General features: G+C 41.0%; 2 protein-coding genes across 4 annotated transcripts in view; both read left to right on the top strand.

Annotated features, from left to right (window-relative positions):
* TMED10 (transmembrane p24 trafficking protein 10) overlaps positions 1-12,391 on the top strand; it is a 53,385-nt gene extending 40,994 nt beyond the window's left edge. The window contains exons 4-5 of the mRNA XM_007117125.4: positions 9,202-9,328; positions 9,763-12,391. Of these exons, the coding sequence (XP_007117187.1) occupies positions 9,202-9,328; positions 9,763-9,884 (249 nt within the window). The 3' untranslated portion in view covers positions 9,885-12,391. The remainder of the gene's footprint in view (positions 1-9,201; positions 9,329-9,762) is intronic.
* Positions 12,392-19,854: 7,463 nt separating this feature from the next.
* Positions 19,855-22,673, top strand: part of NEK9 (NIMA related kinase 9) — a 37,856-nt gene continuing 35,037 nt past the window's right edge. For all 3 annotated transcript variants that reach the window (XM_007117124.3, XM_024134319.3, XM_028496207.2), the window contains exons 1-2: positions 19,855-20,201; positions 22,387-22,564. In XM_007117124.3, the coding sequence (XP_007117186.1) occupies positions 19,983-20,201; positions 22,387-22,564 (397 nt within the window). In that variant the 5' untranslated portion in view covers positions 19,855-19,982. The remainder of the gene's footprint in view (positions 20,202-22,386; positions 22,565-22,673) is intronic.

Below are 22,673 nucleotides of genomic sequence, written 5' to 3'. Positions count from 1 at the left end.
ATCGGCAGGCAGACTCTCAACCACTGCGCCACCAGGGAAGCCCTCTTCATTTATTTGATCTTTTTGGCTTCTACCTTGATCATTCATCTGTGACATTTTTTTTTTTTGCTGTTTCCTTCTTTTTTTTGATGAGTGGGATTGTGTTCCTGTCTTACTGGTTGTTTGGCTTGAGGCTTTCAGCACTGGAGTTTGTACGCTGTTGGGTAGAGTTGGGTCTTGGTGCTGAGATGAGGACCTCTGGGAGACCTCACTTTGATGAATATTCCGTGGGGTCTGAGGTTCTCTGTTAGTCTGGTGGTTCGGACTCGGAGGTCCCACCACAGGAGCTTTGGCCTGACCCCTGGCTCATGAACCAAGATCCTGCAAGCCACGCGGAGTGGCAGAAAAGCGGGAGGGAGAACAATAACAAAGAAAAAAAATAAAATTAGACTAGGAAACTAGCAGATATGTTAGAAAGAATATAAAAATAAAAATATAGAGGAATCAACAACCAGAAGCTACATCAGTACCACAGTAGTAAAAAGAGGAGGAGGGGGAAAAAAAAAAGAACATAACAAAGTAAAAAATAAAATTAGACTAAGAAACTAGCAGATATGTTAGAAAGAATATAAAAATAAAAATATAGATGAACCAACAACCAGAAGGTAAAACAGAACCACAGTAGTAAGAAAGAGGAGGAGAGGAAAAAAAAAAAAGAAAGGTGGAAAAGGCCTTGGCTGTGGAGGGCGGGGCCTAAGCAGGGGCAGGGTTTGGGTGGTGGGCAGGACATATGCTTAGGACTTATGCTTAGGGCTGGAAAAGGCCCTGTGGGGGTGGGGGTGAGGCTTAGACTTAAGGAACAGAAGGGGCTCAGAGGGTGGGGGACCCCACCTGGGAGCTCAGCAGGTCTCCGGGCTCAAGTGGGCAGGGCCATCCCAGAGGGCCCCCTCGCACCCACCTCTCCTGATCTCCCTGGCCTCCCTCCTATGCCCCCAGGACCCATGCGGCCCCAAGGGGGCCTCTGAGGGCGGAGGACCCAGCCCGAGAGCCAGGCAGACTTCTCCGGCCAGTTGGGCAGGGGATAGCATGCTCCCCCATGATCCGAGCCCCCAAGGGTCCCTCCAGGCGTGGGAAGCCCTCCCCCACTCAGCCACCCCTCAGGAGCACTGGTCCTATCCGGCCTCAACTTCTCCTCCCCTCTCAGTCCACCCACGTCCTACCAATTCGCTTGGGGTTTCCTCCCGTCACCTTGGGCGTGGAGGTCCCCCACCAGCATCCCGCAGGTGCCCTAGTTTTGGGGAGACGCAGACTCCACGTCTTCCCACACTGCCATCTTGACTCCGCCCACACACACACCCCCAAATGTGGCATTTTAGAATCCTCATACCTCCTGGAATTTCCATCATCCTTGGACTTTGTTGACACTGGGAAAGGGCCTTTATCTTTCCTGACCTTTTACTTAACTCAAGAGGGGAATGAATCCCTAGCAGAAAGGAAACCACAGTGCTTCCTTTGCCTGCTTCCTGCTTCGGAAGTCTGGCATGTCCTAAGCCTTTCTTTACGCACATGGTTACAACACAACTCTAAATTCTCTTTCTTAACCAAGAAACTCCTCCCACTGCTTTCTTCGGTGGTCTACCTCCCCACTCCCCCACTCCCCAAAAAGCAGATCAGACTGAGACAGAGGAGGACAAGTGGTTATTACACAGGCCAAAGACTAGCCCTTTTCTCAGTCTGTGGCTAGGCTGCCTTAAACCTTGCTCAGAAATAGCTATTAGTTGTCTCTGGGCTAATGCCTGTGACAAGAACATGGATAATAGAAGCACTTGTTGAGTGGTTAATTACCAGAGAGCACTGAGCATATGTAGAGGTTTTGAGGCATTTAATTTCAGGCCCTTGAGGCAAGGGAGAGACTTTATCTCCAGAGGATTGCGGCCTTTCAGCATCAGTATTTAGATTCAGGACGGTGGCACATTTCTTTTAATGTTTTTTTCACATCACAGCTCTCCCTCACATTTGCGGACTTCATAATTCTAAAATCCCATGTGGTCCTGTAAGAGTCAGTAGTAATCACTGTCTAAATAACTGGACAGAGTACCACACTACCTACTAAATTGTTATGGAGGATTAGTTAATGCATGAGAATTGCTATGTAAACACGATACAAATGTAAGGTGACATTATTTGAAGGCAGAATGGTTGCCATTTTGTAAAGAAGCATAGTCTTGTAGTTTGAATTCTTTAAAGAGAAAGAATGTGTATTTCCTCAGAAATAAAGCACTTTTGATTCCCTCCGTTGTATTTTAAGGACCTCTCACCACTGTCAGAGGGTGGCATTTGCCCCTCAGAGGGTGGCATTTTTGTAGAATCAGTATGTGAATTGAGCCATTTCTTTTTAGTTTGTGGCCTGTGAACTAGGACAGCGGTTTGGAGGGACTTACTGTCTAATCTTACAGTTGTGGGAATGAAGGCAATTATCCCACCAAGAAGGAGCTGTCTGACATATCCTCTAACTCTTGGGCTTTGTGTGTCCCCTCTTGCTTGGATGTCCGCATTTTCAACTCAACTAAAGTCATGTTTTGCCTAGGGGTTCTATTAGTATGCCATTTGCTACCAACAAATACACCAAAAACACAGTTGCACTTGTTGGAGCAACAGCTGAAGGCTCTCCAAAGGTTCTGTTTCTCTGAATGCCCTCATGAAGGAGGAACTCTGGTTTTATATACTTTCTCCAAAATCCCTTTCTTGACATAAGTTAAATGAAATAACATGGGTAAGGCACCTGACACATAGGTGATCAGTTCAGTAGATTTTAGTTCCCTTCTCCTACCCTTTCTAGAAACTGCCAAATGGCTATGACAGAGTAAATAGGATCTTTCTAAATTTCATTCATTTAGCCCTAAGGTTGGCAGTATTAGCTGGACTTATTTGGGCACATTGTTGACCTTTTGACCTTCATTGAAGAAGCCTGTGATTCACATGCCCCCATGCATAAGTAGACTTGCCTTTGGGTGTACAACTGTCTTCATTATCTTGATTGTGTTACACTGGATGGTCTCCACTTTTATTGCTATGCTTCTAAAATTTGCAGGGGCTGTGGAGTGGAGTGTGGAGATAACAGAGTCATTTGTCTGAATCTGGCTCTCCTCAAGAAGCTTCTCTCTTGAGTTTCTCAGTGTTCCACCAAGGGAAAGAATCTAGTGATTCTCTAGAGGCTGGTTTCACATGTGTGTTTTAAGAAGCAGTCTTTCAGATTTAATACCTTTCCTTGGTACAATTACATAGAACTCTGAACTCTTTAGATTCAGATCATCATTAGAGGAATGGAAGTTTCGGATATGGTTTAAGAAGAGTAATTTTACAGTTATTTTGGAGGTGTCGTAGATACACAGGGGAAGCTTTTCCAAACAGTACCTACCATTACAGATGAAGAGTGATAGATATTGTGGTAGAGAGGACTTTTTCCTAGGCAGTGGGCCTGGTGAAGATGAATGCTGAGTGAAAGTAAATGCATAGTGCTCTTAACATACAGGGGGTGTGTGCTTCAGGGGACCAGCAGCACATATCTGCTATGAGAAAGTTGGCTCCTTAAAGAAGCATAGAATGGACCTAATGGGTTAGCTACAAGTGTGTACCATGTATCAGGCATGTGAGACTACACAAGGTATATATCATTCTAATTCTGTTGAGTTCAAGATCCAAACTAGTGTGGGGGAAAAGGATAAAAAGCAAAAACAATGTGAATATGACAATATATGATTGAGTGTTAATTGTGTGACACAGTCTAAGTGTTGTAGGGCACTAGGGAAGAGGGAATCAGTGACAATATATGATTGAGTGTTAATTGTGTGACACAGTCTAAGTGTTGTAGGGCATTAGGGAAGAGGGAATCAGTGTTAACAGTAGTGGTTAAAGGAGGCTTCATGGTTAAGTTTGGAAAGATAGGTACGATTTGGATACACTGAGTGTGTATGCTTTTGCAAGTCAGGGATTCATTTTTGCTTACATTTTACAGCAGAGCTTTGCAGTTTTGATGCTAAATAATGCTTTGATGACCCTGGGTAGGGAGTCAAGAGACCGTGGTACTGCTAGTCCTGGTCTTCCCCTCAAAGGACTGAATAACTTTATGGAATCATGAGTTTCCTCATTTGTAAAATGAAGTCTCTGGTAGCTGTGATATTTTTGATTATTTAATGGTTAAATGCAGCCTACAAGGGGAATGCTACCTCCTAGTGGAGAACCTACGGTACACATTGTCAAATAGGGTTTGCTTTTATCAGACTGTTGGCAAAACACATATCATCCTTCCAACCGTGGAAGAGAAAAGTAGACCAGAATAGTGGCCTGCCTTTGTGAAATGTGTAATTTCACATTCTTACAGACACTTTGAACATTGAATCAGATGTTTTGAATAGCAGAACAACAGTCAGTGGGGATATTGATAGAGGATTTCTTGTTAGCTTTTTGTACTGACTGATATAAAGTCTTGATGATACTCTTATTATTATTATTATTAATTATTTATTTGACTGCATTGGGTCTTAGTCGCAGCACGTGGGATCTTCGTTGTGACGCTCAGGCTTCTCTCTAGTTGTGTGCAGGCTCCAGAGTGCGTGGGCTCGGTAGTTGCAGTGCGTGGGCTCTCTAGTTGTGGCACGCAGGCTCAGTAGTTGTGGTGCACAGGCTTAGTTGCCCCGCAGTGTGTGGGATCTTAGTTCCCCATCCAGGGATCGAACCCGCGTCTCCTGCATTGGAAGGCGCATTCTTAACCACTGGAGCACCAGGGAAGTCCCTTGATGATACTCTTTGAATGCTTAGTCCTGGGCAAGCAAAGAGGGTCTACTTTAAAATACTTAGGATAATTTGTTTTAAAATTTTATTCTATTAGTTATAAAAATTAGAGTAGTGCAGTATGAAACCTATGAAATTTGACTGATAAACTGGACAACTTACCCAGATCCTTGTGGCCTACTATAGCTCATTCACTTCACTTTTGATCCAGATAAAACTTAGTCTAGTCATCTGGTTTTCTTTACCAAATTTTTTGTTCCTACAGAATAAAATATAAACTCAGACTTGGATTGCAATTCTAGCTCAACCAAGCTCTGAGAAGACCTTGGGCAAGTTATTTAATACTCTGAGCCTTAATTTCCTCATCTGAGAAATTTAGGAATAATGATATTCACCATATATAGGATTATGTTATGAGGATTAAGTGAGAGTATAAGATATAAAATACGGATCACATTCTGGGTATATAGTAATAGGTCTAATTCATTATATTACCTTCTTCATCCTCATCCTCAATTTAGCTCCAGCCTAACTTTTGAGCCTTATATTTGCTATTAACCACCACCCATCCCCAAGCACGCATGCGTGCACACACGCACATCTGCCTACTTATAACTAGGCTACTCATGGCCTCCTAAGCAGGGCCTGCGCTTTCTTCCCTACATGTTTTGGTTTGCAGGTTCCCCTCAGCCTTAATTATCTGTCTCTCCCATCTCTTAAAATCTTGTACAACTTGAATGACCCAACTCCCCCACTTCCTGTTAAGCTTTCCTTTATTCTTCCAATTGTAATTAATTTCATGCTACTTTCTTTCCATTCCACTTTCAGTGTGTACCTTTGTTGTAGAAGTTAATACATAGTGCTTTATATTATGGTTGTAGCTTTTTAGGTGAGTCTCTCCATATATTATGATTGTAGCTTTTTAGGTGAGTCTCTCCACGAGACTGTGAGTTTCTTAGGAGCAGAGATCATAATTTATCTTGGTGCCTTGCACATAATAAGCACTCAAAAAAACATTGTTAGGGTATTAAAATGTTAAAAAAACAAAACAGAAAAACCTTTTTACATTTGTTTTGATTTCTAGGTTTAGATTAAATGTAGAAATATATTCATTATTTTTGTTATTTCCACTGAGTATCCATGATGTGTTAGATGGTTGAAATAGCAAGTTGGTTTTCAATATTGTTTTAGTCTTTTGGCAATTCTTTAAGTTCGCTAGATTTTAAACTAATATCAAGAATAAATGTAGTTATCACGCAGAGATGTTTTTTAGGGAAAGAGACCTTCATCCCACTCAAGAAGTCTGCAAATAATTTACTGAATTCAGGACAGGATTGAGTAGGGATTTCATGGAGAAAATGAAATCGACTTGGATGATATGTTATGAATAGAAGTATAGAGTCTACAGTAGCTCCTATACTAGAAAAGGGGTTAGGAAATTGAATGATTAAGTAAACAGTGGCCCATATGCCATATGGAACACTATGTAGCTGTTAAGAAGTATGAGGTGAATCTACAAGCACTGAAGTTTTTGGAAAGATTTTATTAAATGAAAAGAAGGAAGCCTTAGAACAACATATATATTATGATCGCATTTATAAGTATGTTTTAAATTATATTTTCCTATGTACATTTATATACATACAAAGGCGTAAATAGTGTGTTATCTTCTGACAAGGTCTAGAAAGATATACACCAAGTTCATAACCACCTCTGGGAAGGACTGTGTGGATGTGGGGATCGAGGAGCTGTGAAGATGGGCCTTTTGTTTTTGTTTCCTTTGCTTCTGAATAATTTAAATTCTTTAGTAAGGGGACATATTTATATGTTTCTTGTACAGCTAAAAAATAAATGAAACACCAGAAAGGAAAAGGATTGGGAACAGGTTTGGGGGACTATATTCTACAAAGGCTATTCTCAGTACCAAATTTATTTTCATTCCATCCTCCTTTTTGGGGTTTTAGGCCTTTGGGCTATTGTCATTTAACCAAAAAAAGGGTGGGGAGTTAGAAGTAGTCTTCAAAGTAATTTTTAAGAATATTATTTTCAGCTGGCAGAGAGAGGTACAGCCATAGTTTCACTTCCAGTTCCTTTTATAAGTTTCTATTTAAGGAGCCTTAAAGCACTTATCTCTAAAGATATATCATGCTGTTGCCTTCATACTATCTCATTCAAGAAGCTTTGTAGGGGAAAGCATATACCAGGAGGGAAAATGTTAAACAGCCTAAGGTTCAGCTTAGGCTGAACCTTGTATCTTTTTCCTGGGGGAATTTCTTTGCTCTGCACCTCTATATGAAATCAATGAACAGATATATATTGTAGGTTAATGGCAAAACCTGGTGTTTGGGTATTCAGCCAGGAGTGTTAGCTCAGTGTATTAACTAACCATTGTAAATCTTATACCCAGTTAGCTTTATTCTGTTCTGTAGCTAGCTGTCAGTCAAGCTATTAACTGTATCCAACATTTTACAATTGTAAGAAAATGTACATCCAGTGAAAGAAAACTTAGGTGGATCATTACAAATCCATCACTATATTTCAGGTAACTTAGGGCTTCCCTGGTGGCACAGTGATTAAGAATCCGCCTGCCAATGCAGGGGACGCAGGTTCATGCCCTGGCCTGGGAAGATCCCACATGCCACGGAGCAACTAAGCCCGTGCGCCACAACTACTGAGCCTGAGCTCTAGAGCCCACGAGCCACAACTACTGAGCCTGCGTGCCACAACTACTGAAGCCCACGTGCCTAGAGCCCGTGCTCTGTAACAATAGCAGCGACCATAATGAGAAGCACACGCACCGCAATGAAGGGTAGCCCCTGCTCACCGCAACTAGAGAAAGCCTGTGCACAGCAATGAAGACCCAATGCAGCCAAAAATAAATAAATAAATATAAATAAATAAATTAGGTACCTTAAATATAAATCAATTTTTATATCCCTATCTTAACAGCAGTTTTTAGTTTTCTTTTAAGTAACTGTGTCTTGTTCTTCACAGGTTCAATGAAGAATATAGTTTAGTGAAGAGAACACAAGAACACCCCTCAAACTATTCCCATTCATCCCACATTAACTGCTATTAACATTTAACAGAGAAAAATAACAAGGAAGTGAATTGGACAGAAGAGAAGAAAAAGTAGGGAGTTGTATAGAGAATGTATAGGGAGTAAAGAAGCAGATGTAGAAATATTTTTTGAAGAGATCTCTGTGGAAAAAAATTTAAGAGCAACTGGCATATGAGTTTTAAGATCTATAAAGCTCTGGTGTTATATCCCCATTTTAATACAAATCATAATCTAAGATTGATAAAGAAAAAACAAATAGAATAATGAAATCCTCTCTGTGATCATATATGCCTTTAGTTACTAGATACTCTTGGAGGTTTCACAGTGGTCTGGGGTGAAAAAGGAAGACAGTTTATTTCTCATATCCTTCATTCCTTAGCACACAGCGATGTCCTTGGAGATTTATTTTGATAACTGGCTATGTAATTAAAAACAAAACACATGGGGATATATGTATACATATAGCTGATTCACTTTGTTATACAGCAGAAACTAACACAACACTGTAAAGCAATTATACTCCAATAAAGATGTTAAAAAAACAAAAACAAAACACGCAGTGTGATTTTTTTTTTTTTTTTTTTTTTTTTTTAAGCAGAGCTAGGATTCATCTGGGTTCTAGAGCTCTGTTACAAACCTTAAAACTGTTGTGGGATTTAAATGAGCAAACCAGAATTCTCTAATTTTGCAGTTTGAGTTATTATCTTAATGTTATATGTACTCTCTCATTCCTGTGCATTCCCTATTGGGAATTTGGTGTGTTTTCTTCTCAAAACCACATTTGACTAATACTATGACGCTCACACTTATGCTAATAATATTGCTTATTTCTTAGACAAAAGTGGAAAGGCAAAGTAAAATGCTTTATTAAAGTCAGAAATCTTGGAAAAATAATATATCTTATTTTATAGGCTACCATATTATAGTACTACTAAGGAGGTTTTAATCAAAATTAAAGTATAAAAAAAGTCTGAGGGCTTCCCTGGTGGCGCAGTGGTTGAGAATCCGCCTGCCGATGCAGAGGACGCGGGTTCGTGCCCCCGTCCGAAGATCCCACATGCCGCGGAGCGGCTGGGCCCGTGAGCCATGGCCGCTGAGCCTGTGCGTCCGGAGCCTGTGCTCCGCAATGGGAGAGGCCACAACAGTGAGAGGCCCGCGTACCAAAAAAAAAAAAAAAAAAAAAGTCTGAGATGGCAACATATAGACCAGTAGGGAATGGAAGAAGCCCAAATTTTAAAATGTGTTAGAATGATGACAGAAGAAATTTTAAGTTTGGCGAAACTTTTAAAAAGACTCCTCTGTTATGTTGTGTTCTTATTAACTGGAGCAGTTTTTTCAGGGAGTGTGTTCATAATTCCTTTCTTTTCCAGATTGCAAAAGTTGAGAAGCTCAAACCTTTGGAGGTAGAGCTACGACGCCTAGAAGACCTTTCAGAATCTATTGTTAATGATTTTGCCTATATGAAGAAGCGAGAGGAAGAGATGCGTGATACCAATGGTGAGGGGAGGGAAGCTCTTGTTTCTCAGTATGTGCACCGTAAAGGAGACAGAGCCCCAAACTTTAAATTCTGGTGTACCTTTTCTCAGTTTTGCCAAAGGGGGTTGTGTGGAAGTATAATTGCTTACTTCAGTGTTGTTGCTGTACAGGTAAATGAGCCTTGTTAGATTTTCAAGGGAATAGCAGTTTTTTCTGTGATAAGCAGTTGACCATATTCTCAGTTAGCTTATAGTGTATCAAACTAATAGTACTAATCTTTGTAATTTTTAACATTTATGTATAGGATAATGAAAATTTAAGAAAAGAACTTACCTGAAATCTTACTGTAAGGCCTAGGGGCAGAGTGAAGCTAATTAATTGCCTTTTCCCCCTGGCCGTTTAGCCTGTTGAGCCTCACTTCATTACATTTACACTGCTTTTGCTTTTTTTTTTAGAGTCCACAAACACTCGGGTCCTGTACTTCAGCATCTTTTCAATGTTCTGCCTCATTGGTCTAGCCACCTGGCAGGTCTTCTATCTGCGTCGCTTCTTCAAGGCCAAGAAGTTGATTGAGTAATAAAGCCCAGTCTCCTCCCACTTTGTATCTTAGTCAGCAGAACATCGCTGGGATGTGCGTGGCCTAAGACATCCTACCAGCAGCATCATCAAGGCACGTTGGAGCTTTCTTGCTAGAACTGATGTCTTTTGGTGTGGGAGGACGTGGGTTACCACCTACACCCAATAAGTCAAAGAGGGACTTCTTTTTAACTTGGTAGGATTTGGACTGGTTTTGCAACAATAAGACTATTATTAGAGTCACCTATGACAAAAAATAGGGGTTACCTAGATAATGCCAAAGCCAGCATTTGTACTGGGTTTCCTCGTATGATCTGTTTGAACCATGTTTTCTTTCCTTCTCCCACTTGCTCACCAGCTTGGGCTTCCACTCTAGTTCTTTCACCAACATTTGTATGACCATGTTGAACTTGTTTCATTCTGATTGTCCTCTTTGGATTTCTGTGTGACAACACCATTAACTTTCTCTTGACCCTTAGCTGAAACGTTTAGATAGCTTCTGGTGATACCCTTTCATAATTTTATGTCTCTTAAAAATGTAATGGATGTGACACCTCATAGAAATGAGCTTTGAACTGTAGATTACTCTTAAAGAAAATTTCATTTTAGAGAATTAAAATATTTGTGCTCAGCCGCTTGAACTTTTTTCTTTTTGTGTATTTATGTGTGTTTAGTTCTATGCAGTTTTATCACATGTATGGATGTGTGACCACCACCACAAGATGCAGAACCATTTCATCACCTGGATCCCTGGGGGTACCCTTTTATAGCCACAGTCACCTCCTTCCTCAACCCCAAGCCCCAACCTCTGGCACAACTAATCTGTTATCCATCTCTCTAATTTTGTCATTTCAAGAATGTTATATAAATGGAATCACATAGTATATAACCTTTTGAGATTGACTTTTTTCACTCAGCATAGTGCCCTTGAAATCCATCCAAGTTATTGCATATATCACTAGTTTGTTCCTCTTTATTGCTCAGTAGCATTTCATGGTGTGGATGTACCACAGTTTAACCAGTCACCCACTGAAGGACATCGCTGTTGTTTTCAGTTTTGGGCCATTACTAATAAAGCTGCTGTGAACATTCATGTACATGTTTTTATGTGAACGTAAATTTTCATTTCTCTGGGATAAGTGCCCAAAAGAGCAGTTGCTGGGTTATATGGTAAACACATGTTTATTTTTGTAAGAAACTGTCCTGCTCTTTTTTCAGAATGACTGTGTCATTTTACGTTCCCATTAGCAATGTATGACCAATCCAGTTTCTCCACATCCTCACCAGTATTTGCTATTTTTTTTTAAATTTTTCTAGTCATTCTGAGAGGCATGTGTAATGATATTCATTGTGGTTTTAACTTGCATTTTCCTGTTAGTAAATGGTGTTGAACATCCCTTCTTGTGTTTATTTGCCATCTGTATATCTTCCTAGTGAAATATCTGTTCCTTTGCCCATTTTATGATTAGATTGTGTGTTCTTTTTACTACTGAGGTTTTTTTTTAATTGAAGTATAGTTGATTTATACTATTGAGTTTGAGGAGTTCTTATATATCCTAGATACAAGTCCTTTGTCAGTTATGTGGTTGCTTAAATTTTTAACATAACTTCTACAAAGGAAAAAATAAGTAAAATTTACAAAGTCTTACATGGCAAGTCACTGACTTAATTTCTGTTCTTATGTATTCCATCTAGACAGTTAAGACATATGAAGTATTAAAAAGTAACACATCTGGAAGGATCATGAATCGAGTAAATACCTGAAAATGTATGTTATAAAAGCAAATCCAATAATCACTTTGGGCATATGAGGTGCCTAAAGGCCAATACTAAGGTAAATAAGAGAAAGTGTGGACACGAATGACCATGTTCATAAACAACAGTGAAAAATAACATCACTTGATATTTTCCCCACTTCTCCCAATACAGTGGGTGGGAGTTTGTCCTTTCTGTAATCTCTTTTTTTTAACCCTGCTGACTGTTACAGGGCTTGTCCCATTGCAATGACAAGCATTACAGGACTTAGGGCTCTGCAGCTTGCAGTTAAGAAGCAGCATATTGGAATTAACAGAGAACGGTGCTGTCATGACCTGGATAAAGTACAAAGGGGAAAGAGGGAGTGAGTTATGTTGTTAAACTCTCAGGCTGTTCTGTAAATGTTCCAGCTATTGTGAACCCCAAAGCCTTTTTTTCCCCCTCTTTTGACTCCCTGTATGCATTCCTCTAGTGTGGCATAAAAGTAGTTCTGTCATTAATTTGTGCAACATTGCCATCTGCTGTTAAGAATTGATAGATACTGTTTCTGAGAACCTGGCAGCCAAATCTCACCATAAGGGCAGCAGATGTTGAGAAAGTCTATCTGTGGTATTACATATACTAAACAACAGAGGATACATCCAAGCAGGGAAGAGAATAACCAAACTTGTGAGTTAAGATCCATCCTTAGATGTTTAAAGGTGAAATACTGTTCTGTACCATTAGCCTAACAAGAAACTCTTTCATATTTCTGACTGGTGCCTTTTCCCTTTTTAGAAACAATGAAAGCTACTCAGTTGGTTATAGTCTTCTGTTCTGACAAAATGTCAAAGAAGAAGATAGGAGAGGAAAATACTTTATTTTGCTGATGTTTTGTTCCCACATGTGACTTTGTGAAACTGAAATTCTTTCCTGTCCTTTCCTTTTACTCATGCCAAGACTACAAACTTGGAATTTGTGCTTTTGGTTTAAAGTTCATTGATATCACAGTTTGATTTTATCTAAAAAGTAAAATTATTTGCCTTTGATAAAAGACTAGTGCAAGAGCAAATCAGCTTTAAAAACGAAGATGTTTTCTGCTTTCCTCCATTTTTGAACCTGTTATTCAACAAAGCCTGTAAATTATTGATGAAAGTGATAGTTTTAAGTAAGCTTTGTTATACCATTGTCATAAACCCCCATCATAAGCTGTTTTTATGTTTGTTTAATGGAAAGAAGCATGTGGGACTTATGGATTTATACAGATTCACTTGTAAGTGTTGGATTGGGGATTTTTGTGTAAATTTTCTCAAATAAAGGCTAGCAGAAACTATTTAGGTGTATTTTTCTGTTACTCTTGAGTATCTCTTTGTCTGGATTGGCAATAATTCCTCCATATTCCTCAGTATTAAAGTATGGCAAATTATATGTGACGAATTAGAGAAAAAATGTTTGTAATTTACTCCAGATGGATAAAGTTTATGTGAGCTAGTAAAAGTTTATTATACTTTATGTATAAATGTATAAACTGTATATAATATGTATATTAAAATAATAATTATACATGTTCAGAAAGACCAAATAGGGTTCTGTAAGACAGGAATTCTCTGTAGCTTCTCTGTTTTAGAAACTGCTACTGGAATTATTCCTACAGAGGGTCTTCTCCCTTTCCCTGCATTCTTAGATTACCCCTCCCAATTTAGAACCCCCCCAGGACTTGCTTTTTTGACCCATCACATTTATGCAAAACCCTACTCCAGCAGGTAAGGGCTATTTTCTCCCTTCCTTTTACTTGCAGTTGAATCTTTTCCATAAAGCTTTTTTTTTTAATTTTTAATTTAATTTTTATTTTTGGCTGCGTTGGGTCTTTGTTGCTGCGCACGGGCTTTTTCTAGTTGTGGCGAGAGGGCGCTACTCTTGGTTGCGGTGTGCGGGCTTCTCATTGTGGTGGCTTCTCTTGTTGCGGAGCACAGGCTCTAGGCACGCGGGCTTCAGTAGTTGCGGCACACAGGCTCAGTAGTTGTGCCTTGCGGGCTCTAGAGCGCAGGCTCAGTAGTTGTGGCACATGGGCTTAGTTGCTCCGTGGCATGTGGGATCTTCCCGGACCAGGGCTCGAACCCGTGTGTCCTGCATTGGCAGGCAGGTTCTTAACCACTGCGCCACCAAGGAAGCCCCATAAAGCTTCTTTTTAAGAGTCAACCTGAAGTGCTTTACACATTGACTAGCTGGCCTCTTATTTACCCTCTACCCATTCCCCCAAAAAACAGTTAATAAATTATGTCAGTTCGGGGCTTCCCTGGTGGCGCAGTGGTTGCGTGTCTGCCTGCCGATGCAGGGGAACCGGGTTCGCGCCCCGGTCTGGGAGGATCCCACATGCCGCGGAGCGGCTGGGCCCGTGAGCCATGGCCGCTGGCTGAGCCTGCGCGTCCGGAGCCTGTGCTCCGCAGCAGAGGGAGGACCGCATACCACAAAAAAAAAAAAAAAAAAAAATTATGTCAGTGAATCTGTAGTTTATAAAGTAGTGGTTCCCAACAGTTGTGCCCCGCAGCAGAGGGAGGACCGCATACCACAAAAAAAAAAAAAAAAAAAAATTATGTCAGTGAATCTGTAGTTTATAAAGTAGTGGTTCCCAACAGTTAAGTGTAAATACTTTAACATAAAAAATGTCTTATTTCTTACTGATATTTTATAGAACATAAATAATGAATGAATTCAGCAAAATGTGTAAGTGAATTTAAATTTAATTGTCTCAACAGTATATATGTTAAATGGTTGTACATGTTCTATAAATTATTAGCTATTCAGTCTGCTACAATGATATCTCATATAGCATGAGCCCCATGAATTATATGAATTTTTCTAGTACCACATTTTAAAAGTAAAAAAACAGTTGAAATTTATTTTCTTTTATTTTTAAAATAATTTTTATTGGAGTATAGTTGATTTACAATGTTGTGTTTTTCTGCTGTACAACAAAGTGAATCAGTTATACCCAGACATGTATCCATTCTTTTTTAGCTTCTATTCCCATATAGGTCATTACAGAGTATTGAGTAGAGTTCCCTGTGCTATACAGTAGGTTCTCATTAGTTATATATTGATATTTTATATATAGTAGTGTGTACATGTCAATCCCAATCTCCCAATTTGTCGCTTTCCCCCTTGGTAACCATAAGTTTGTTTTCTACATCTGTGACTCTTTCCGTTTTTGTTTTGCGGTACGCGGGCCTCTCACTGTTGTGGCCTCTCCCGTTGCGGAGCACAGCCTCTAGACGCGCTGGCTTGGCAGCCATGGCTCACGGGCCCAGCCGCTCCGTGGCATGTGGGATCTTCCCGGACCGGAGCACGAACCCGTGTCCCCTGCATCGGCAGGCGGACTCTCAACCACTGCGCCACCAGGGAAGCCCATCTATTTCCGTTTTGTAAATAGGTTCATTTGTACCGTTTTTTTTTTTTTTTTTTTTTTTAGATTCCACATAAAAGCGGTATCATATGATAATTGTCTTTCTTTGTCTGAATTACTTCACTCAGTATGACAATCTCTAGGTCCATCCATGTTGCTACAAATGGCATTATTTCCTTCTTTTTTATGGCTCAGTAATATTCCATTGAATATATGTACCACATCTCCTTTATCCATTCCAGATTCCACATATAAGCGATATCATATGATATTTATCTTTCTCTGTCTGACTTACTTCACTCAGTAGGACAATCTCGGGACTTCCCAGGTGGTCCAGTGGGTAAGACAGTGCTCCCAATGCAGGGGGCCCGGGTTCGATCCCTGGTCAGGGAACTAGATCCCACATGCATGCTGCAACTAAGAGTCCACATGCCGCAACTAAGACCCGGCATGGCATGCGTGCATAAATAAATAAATAAATAAATATTTTTTTGAAGTATGACAATCTCTAGGTCCATCCATGTCACTGCAAATGGCATTATTTCGTTCTTTTTGATGGCTGAGTAATATTCCATTGTATATATGTACCACATCTTCTTCATCCATTCCTCTGTTAATGGACATTTAGGTTGCTTCCATGTCCTGGTTATTGTAAATATTGTGAAATTAATTTTAATAATACATTAAGTCTAATATATCCAAAATAGAATGTCAATATAAAAATGTAGGGCTTCCCTGGTGGCGCAGTGGTTGAGAATCCGCCTGCCGATGCAGGGGACACGGGTTCATGCCCCGGTCCGGGAAGATCCCACATGCTGCAGAGCGGCTGGGCCCGTGAGCCATGGCTGCTGAGCCTGCGCGTCCGGAGCCTGTGCTCCGCAATGGGAGAGGCAACAACAGTGAGAGGCCTGCGTACCGCAAAAAAAAAAAAAATGTAAAAATGACTGAGATATCTAACGTTCTTTGTTCCATATAAAGTCTTTGAAATCAGGTGTGCATTTTATGGCTACAACACGTCTTACTTCAGACTAGCCACAATTCAAGTGCTCAGTAGTTTCGTGTAGCTAGTGGCTACCACATTGGACAGTGAAGCTATAGACTTTGCTAAGTACTTTGGTAGTTTCTTTAATATTACCAGTAACTCTATGGCCCCTGGGATCATCCATTCACAAGTGAGAACTTCTGCTATATAGCATCCTAACTATTCACTTGTTAAAATATAAAATGGAAATACTGTTTTTTACCAGAAGCACTTTAAAATCAGTTATACCTTTAAAATGGTGAGTATTTCTGAACTTATGAATATTCAAAAGTCAGATATTTAGTTTCATTTATATCTAGTACAATGAAGTGCTGAACTTGAGTTTCTGTTTTGTATTCTCTAAGATGGAACAGGACATTTGTTAAGCTTTTTATCTATGCATTATAACTAGAACATAATATCAGGCTAACCAAGTTATAGAAAACTGTCTAGTTCCATATTGCAAAGATGCCAGAAAAGTGAATTTTTAAGCTTTGGCTGAAACCTACTTACCTTCTCTGAATGAAAGCACTTCTAGCTATAAGTAATTGTTTTTTCCATTTAACTCAAAAATCATTTATTGATCATCTATTCTATTTAATGTGCTGAACTAAACTCTGGAGTAGACCCAGATAAATAAGAAGCAATACCTATCCTCACTCAAAGTGCCTTCTAATTAACAGGAGGAAGTAGATGGAGTGTCCTCTCTCCAGCATGATCTCCGTACTTTCTTTGGCCACCACTGACTTAACATTTTGGATATTCCTCCAGGAAGCCTTCACTAACCCAGCTAGTTTGGCTTGGAGGGTGCCCCTCCTAAATACCTTTCTAGAAGATTGTACTTTCCTTATAATTGCACTTATATACAGTTGTAATTGCCTGTTTATTTGTCTGTTATATGGATTGTAAGCTCCAGGAGAGTAGGAACCATGTTTATTTTGTTCTCTTGTAACCTAGCACCTGGCACAAGTTGTTACTCAGTGTTTGTTGGATGAATGAACTGAAGGTTGAAAACTATCTGTACAATTTAAGAACCCTGGAATGAAACCAACAAAAAATTTAACAGGGGTTATCAGTCAGTCAGTCTTGCATTTTGGTTTAAAAAATGTTATATATGTATGAAATAATAACGACCTGATATTCTTTCAACAAATAATTTTTAGGCCTATAATATCAAGCAGTTTTCTAGGCACTGATGATACATAGTTGTGAACAAGAGGGCAAAATCCAGGCTCTCATGGAGCTTATATTCCAATGAATGGAGACAATCAATAAAGTAAACAAGACATCAATTTTATAGATAAACATTGTGAAGAAAATAAGGAGTGATGTGATCTGGTGGGAGAGCTGTGTTACTTTGCATCAGATTGGCTGTGAAAAAGAGATGGAGGTTTGGTTAAATACAAGCACAGCGTAAGTAGATCATCATGAAGTCTGGTACAATAATAGAAAAAATGGATCCAGATCAAGGAAGACAGACGTCCCTTGTACCCTCCTATTCAGACCCAATGTGGAAGGTTATGCAGAGTGTAGCATATCATACTTTAAAAGGAACATTGATGAACTCTAGAAAGGTCACAGGAATGTGAGCTCATTAACTCTCATACCCTTCACCCCATTCTACCAGTTCTCTTCTTCCTGTATTTGCTGTCACTATCCACCTAAAAACCTAGATGTGAGTCTCCTGGACTCAGATTTGCCTCACCAACCATATCCTAACTGAGCACAAAGTTCTAAATATTCCTCAGATGGATTTCTTAAATCTGGGCCCCTTTTCCACTCACAGTGATAGTACCTCAGCACTTGTCTCCCGGCCTCCAGTCTTTGTCTTCCATATTGTCATCAGAGTTCTTTGTAAAGTATAGCTTTGGTCTATGTAAGGTGATCATATTGGTTTTTGTCTGTGCTGGACACATGAGCAAAAGAAGACTTACTAATTATGCAGTGTGGGGGGGAGGTATAAATTGGGACATCACATCCCCCAGCAAATCAGGACATATAGTCACACAAATCATATACTCCCCTGCTTAAAAATCTCCAATATTTTCCATTGCCCACAGGAAAAGCCAAATTCTGTAAATGAACATTTGAGGCCTTGTCTTCTGCTTCTACCCCACATATGCCATGGCCTCCGGCCACATTGCCTTCTCTTAGCCCCCAAACATCCTGCTCTCTGAAAGACATCTGGAGCCATGTTGCTGGGTTTGACTCCTAGCTCCCCTCATTACCTATGTAACACAGAGCAGGTTACTTAACCCTTCTCTCTCAGTTCCTTCTGTAGAATGGGAATACTTTGAGGATTAAATGGGATTATACATAGAAAGAAAACCTTTATTTTTTTTTAATATTTATTTATTTAGGCTGGGTCTGGGTCTTAGTTGCAGCACGTGGGATCTTTGTTGCAGCATGTTTTAGTTGTGGCATGCCGGATCTTTTTTAATTGCAGCACGTGGGCTTCTCAGTTGCAGCATGCATGTGGCATCTAGTTCCCCCACCAGGGATTGAACCCAAGCCCCCTGCATTGTGAGCGGGGAGTCTTACCCACTGGACCACCAGGGAAGTCCCAAGAAAACGGTTAGCATAGTGCCAGGAACATAACAATAAATGTTAGTTGTTATCTCTGTAGGACATATTCCCACAATTTTACGATTAAAAAGTAGCCTTGGAGATGTCAAGTTGCCCAAGGTCACATAACTGATGGAATATGTTTTTCCACTGTATTGCAATTCTTTTAGTGACTTGAGGGCAGGGAGCACCCTTTGCAGATTCCCCACGTCCAAATACAGTATCTGTCACTTAGTGCTCAAAGAATGTTGCATGAGGTCAGTTGGTCAAAGATTTGGAAAGACACGTAGAAGGAGAATGTGAAATCTGGAAAGAGAGTGTCAGGAGAGTTGACTTAAAATATTCTTGAAGTTATGTGGAAGATGGAGGGACCCAGCGTAGTCCTGGGTAGGTCTGGAAGAAACAACTGGGCCCACTGACTGAGATGACAGGAGGCAAGTATTTCCGCTGGGGGGGAAAAAGGTATAAATTGCTTACTAAACAAAGAGCGCTGTGAGATGTTGGAAGGGACTGTTTCCCCAGTCACTGCCCTTGAGATAGGCCTTGGCGCCCATACGAGACTGGATGACCTCTGGACATCGAAACTGTCTGAGCCTAGAGTCTGTCATACAGAGTGAAGTCAGAAAGAGAAAAACAAATACCGTATGCTAATGCATATATATGGAATCTTAAAAAAAGAAATGGTACTGATGAAACTAGTGGTAAGGCAGGAATAAAGACGCAGACATAGAGAATGGACTTGAGGACGTAGGAGGAGGGTAAGTAGCACGGACATATATACACAACCAAATGTAAAATAGATAGCTAGTGGGAAGCAGCTGCATAGCACAGGGAGATCAGCTGGGTGCTTTGCGACGATCTAGAGGGGTGGGAGGGAGGATCAAGACGGAGGGGACATGGGGATGTATGCGTGCATGTGGCTGATTCACTTTGTTGTGCGACAGAGGCTAGCGCAGTATTGTGAAGCAGTTACAGTCCAATAAAGATCTATTAAAAAAAAAAAAAACTGGGGACCTGACCAGCAATCAGGGGAGGGGTCTGCAGACCCGTCGATGACGCCCTTGACCCCGCCAGAGCCACTGGACTCCACGCGGTCTCCACAAGGCGCCGCCAACCCCGCCCGAAGCCTCGCTTTCCCAGCCCGCCTGGAGGAAAAGCAGCCTTGCCGCTAGGCTAAACGAGCGACCAGCGAAAGCCGAGAAAACCCCGCCGGGCCGGAAGCACCCAGAACTGCTTCCGGGTCAAGGGGGAAGGACCCACCATGGAGCCTCGCTGGGTGGCGGGGTGGCTGGGCTGACGGGGCCGCGGGCTGGCGTCTGAAGCGGGAGAGGCGCAGCGCCGCCCGGGACACGCAGGCGGGTCCCGCGGCCGCCGCCATGTCGGTGCTGGGCGAGTACGAGCGACACTGCGATTCCCTCAACTCGGACTTCGGGAGCGAGTCCGGGGGTGGCGGGGACTCGGGCCCGGGGCCCAGCGCTGGTCCGGGGCCCCGAGCCGGCGGCGGCGCGGCGGAGCAGGAGGAGCTGCACTACATCCCCATCCGCATCCTGGGCCGCGGCGCCTTCGGGGAGGCCACGCTGTACCGCCGCACCGAGGTAGCGGCCCCCGGCTCCGGCCGCCCCCGCCCCGCCTGCGCGGCCCTGCTCTCCCTGCTCGCCGTTCTCGCTTAGTGTTAGGGCCCCGCAGGGTATCTGTCTCGGGGTCTTCATCACTCGTTCAACTCTCCTGCACTAGGAGTTCGTTAGAGCACTGGTTTTACTGACTGGTCGTTTTTGTTTAAATCAGGCAACTGAACAAGTCATTGAACCTTCTCTGAGCCTTAGTTTCCCCATCTGTAAATTGGAGTTAGTGATAGCTACGTACCTTAAACGTAATATTTACTTTGTAAGGTTATTTTGAGAATCAAACAAAGATACTTTGCAAACTGTAAATTAGTTTATGAATGTGAGGTATTGTCAAAACCTCCTTCCTATTGTGCTGTACAGCTCTCCAAGGTCGAGGTGGAGAGGAGGGGATAGCTTCAAAAGTCCCACATCCGTGGCAGCTCCCCTGCCTTTGCCATATCTTTATGTTCAGATATGAACACTCGGTTGGAGATTTTTCTTGAAGATCATAGGGAAGATTGTAACGTGTTAGTTTCTTCAGTGATTATCCAGCAGCGTTTATGCGTGGGAAATACTTTTGTATTTTGGTATATTCTAAGCCATTAGTTCTTAACTCTGGGAGGGATAGGACTCCTTTGAAAATCTAATGTAAACATACCCTCCCCCCAGTCCACTACTGCACACATACAAATCCTTTGAAGAGATTCGTGGATTACTGACCCTCAAGTTCAGAATGTATACTGATTAAAACCCTATGCTGGGGAGTCTACTTCCAAAAACTAATCATCAACAGGGTTTGATCACTAAAGTCTTAAAACTCTAGTTTTAGAATAGGTAAGCATCAATGATAACTTGCTGGGGTTGCTGAAGGTGATTGATCTATCAGTGATCTGTCTGTCTGCAGTTCTGGTGTGTGTTCCAAGGTACCTTTAAGGCTAAAAGATGGAGGCGGAGAGAAGTGGTTGCAAGATTAATGTATAAGGTTAGAGTTACTGTTAGTATTCTGTTTTCTTATTTGTACTCAAAATATGAGAATGAGGGGATGAGCTTTGGTATTCTTATTTTATAGTTAAAGAAACTAAGATAGTATATTTAAGGACTTGCCCACTTAAATTAGAAGCAAATCCTGGGCTAGAATGGAGCTTCACATCTCCTTGTCCATGCCTTTCCATTATTATAATGTTGAACTTGATTACCAAGGTTGTTTTAAGTTTGATTGCACTTTCCCTAAAATTGCACAGTATTATCCATAACACCAAATGTTTATTACATCTGTGAATTTACAAGGGTTTAATTAGAAGCAGCCCTTTCCCTCAAGAAGCGTATATTTCATTGGGAAGACATGTTAGTCTTGTTAGTAACAAATAGCATTTAAGTTGTATGTGTATATAAGGATAAAAGAATGGACAAATGTTTTAGTGTATGAGCTCTGAAAATTAAGGAAATGCACAGTAGAAGGTTCATTGGTCTTCCCCCAAAGTTTCAAAGGCCTAACGAAGCCATTCTAAAGGATAGGGTTATTTAGGTGGGGATGATCCTGGGCTGGGGAGCAGTATCTGTAAAGAATTAGAGATGTTATAAAACGGAGTGAATATTGGGAGCCACAGGTAAGTCTTCATGAATAGAGGAAAACATGATAACATAAAAGTGACAGTAGAAACAGTGTTGCAGAATGGGACAGGGTGAGGAAAGTGAACTCAGAGCCCTTAGACCTGGTTTATTCTTATCCAGAAAGGATAAATGAAAATCACTAGAGAAATCTAAATTTATAAAATTAGAGGCAATTTTAACATTTCTATTTTACAAGAAACTGTGGTCAGCCATAGGTAACCATTTTCCAGTTCTCTCTTTCTCCAATGCAATCCTCATCGTGACTAGCAGTCTTTCATAATGTCCCTCAATAGAATCTTTGAGACCTACCTCCATCCCATATTTTTTACCTGGAATTGACATGTAAATTAAGTGTAGAAACAATGTAACAGCATCTTAATGCTTTCCCAGGCCTGCAGTAAATTATGATGCTTGGTTGTATGCAGAACCTTTAAAGTCTGTTCATATTTAAAGGAAAAAAAGGAGTCAGTCTAGGAAGTTTTCTTTCTAGGTTTACAGATCCGGGTGTGGATTCATTCTCTGCCAGGCACGAGGAAAGCATGATAGCTCTATTACTGTGTTACAGGATGACTCATTGGTCGTGTGGAAGGAAGTTGATTTGACCCGACTGTCTGAGAAGGAACGTCGTGATGCCTTGAATGAGATTGTTATTCTGGCGCTGCTGCAGCATGACAACATTATTGCCTACTACAATCACTTCATGGACAACACCACCCTGCTGATTGAGCTGGAATATTGTAATGGTAAGGTAGAATTCAGTGGGACTTCCTCCAGTGAGACATTCTTGTGCTTATGCTTACCTTAAGGGGGAGAGAAAATGAAGATACACATGCAAAGAATAAGAACTTTAAA

Source organism: Physeter macrocephalus, chromosome 11 (assembly GCF_002837175.3).
Source record: "Physeter macrocephalus isolate SW-GA chromosome 11, ASM283717v5, whole genome shotgun sequence".
In the NCBI taxonomy this organism is placed as follows: Eukaryota; Metazoa; Chordata; class Mammalia; order Artiodactyla; family Physeteridae; genus Physeter; species Physeter macrocephalus.
Note: the sequence above shows the minus strand (reverse complement) of the source record. Positions and strands in the feature narration are given on the sequence as shown.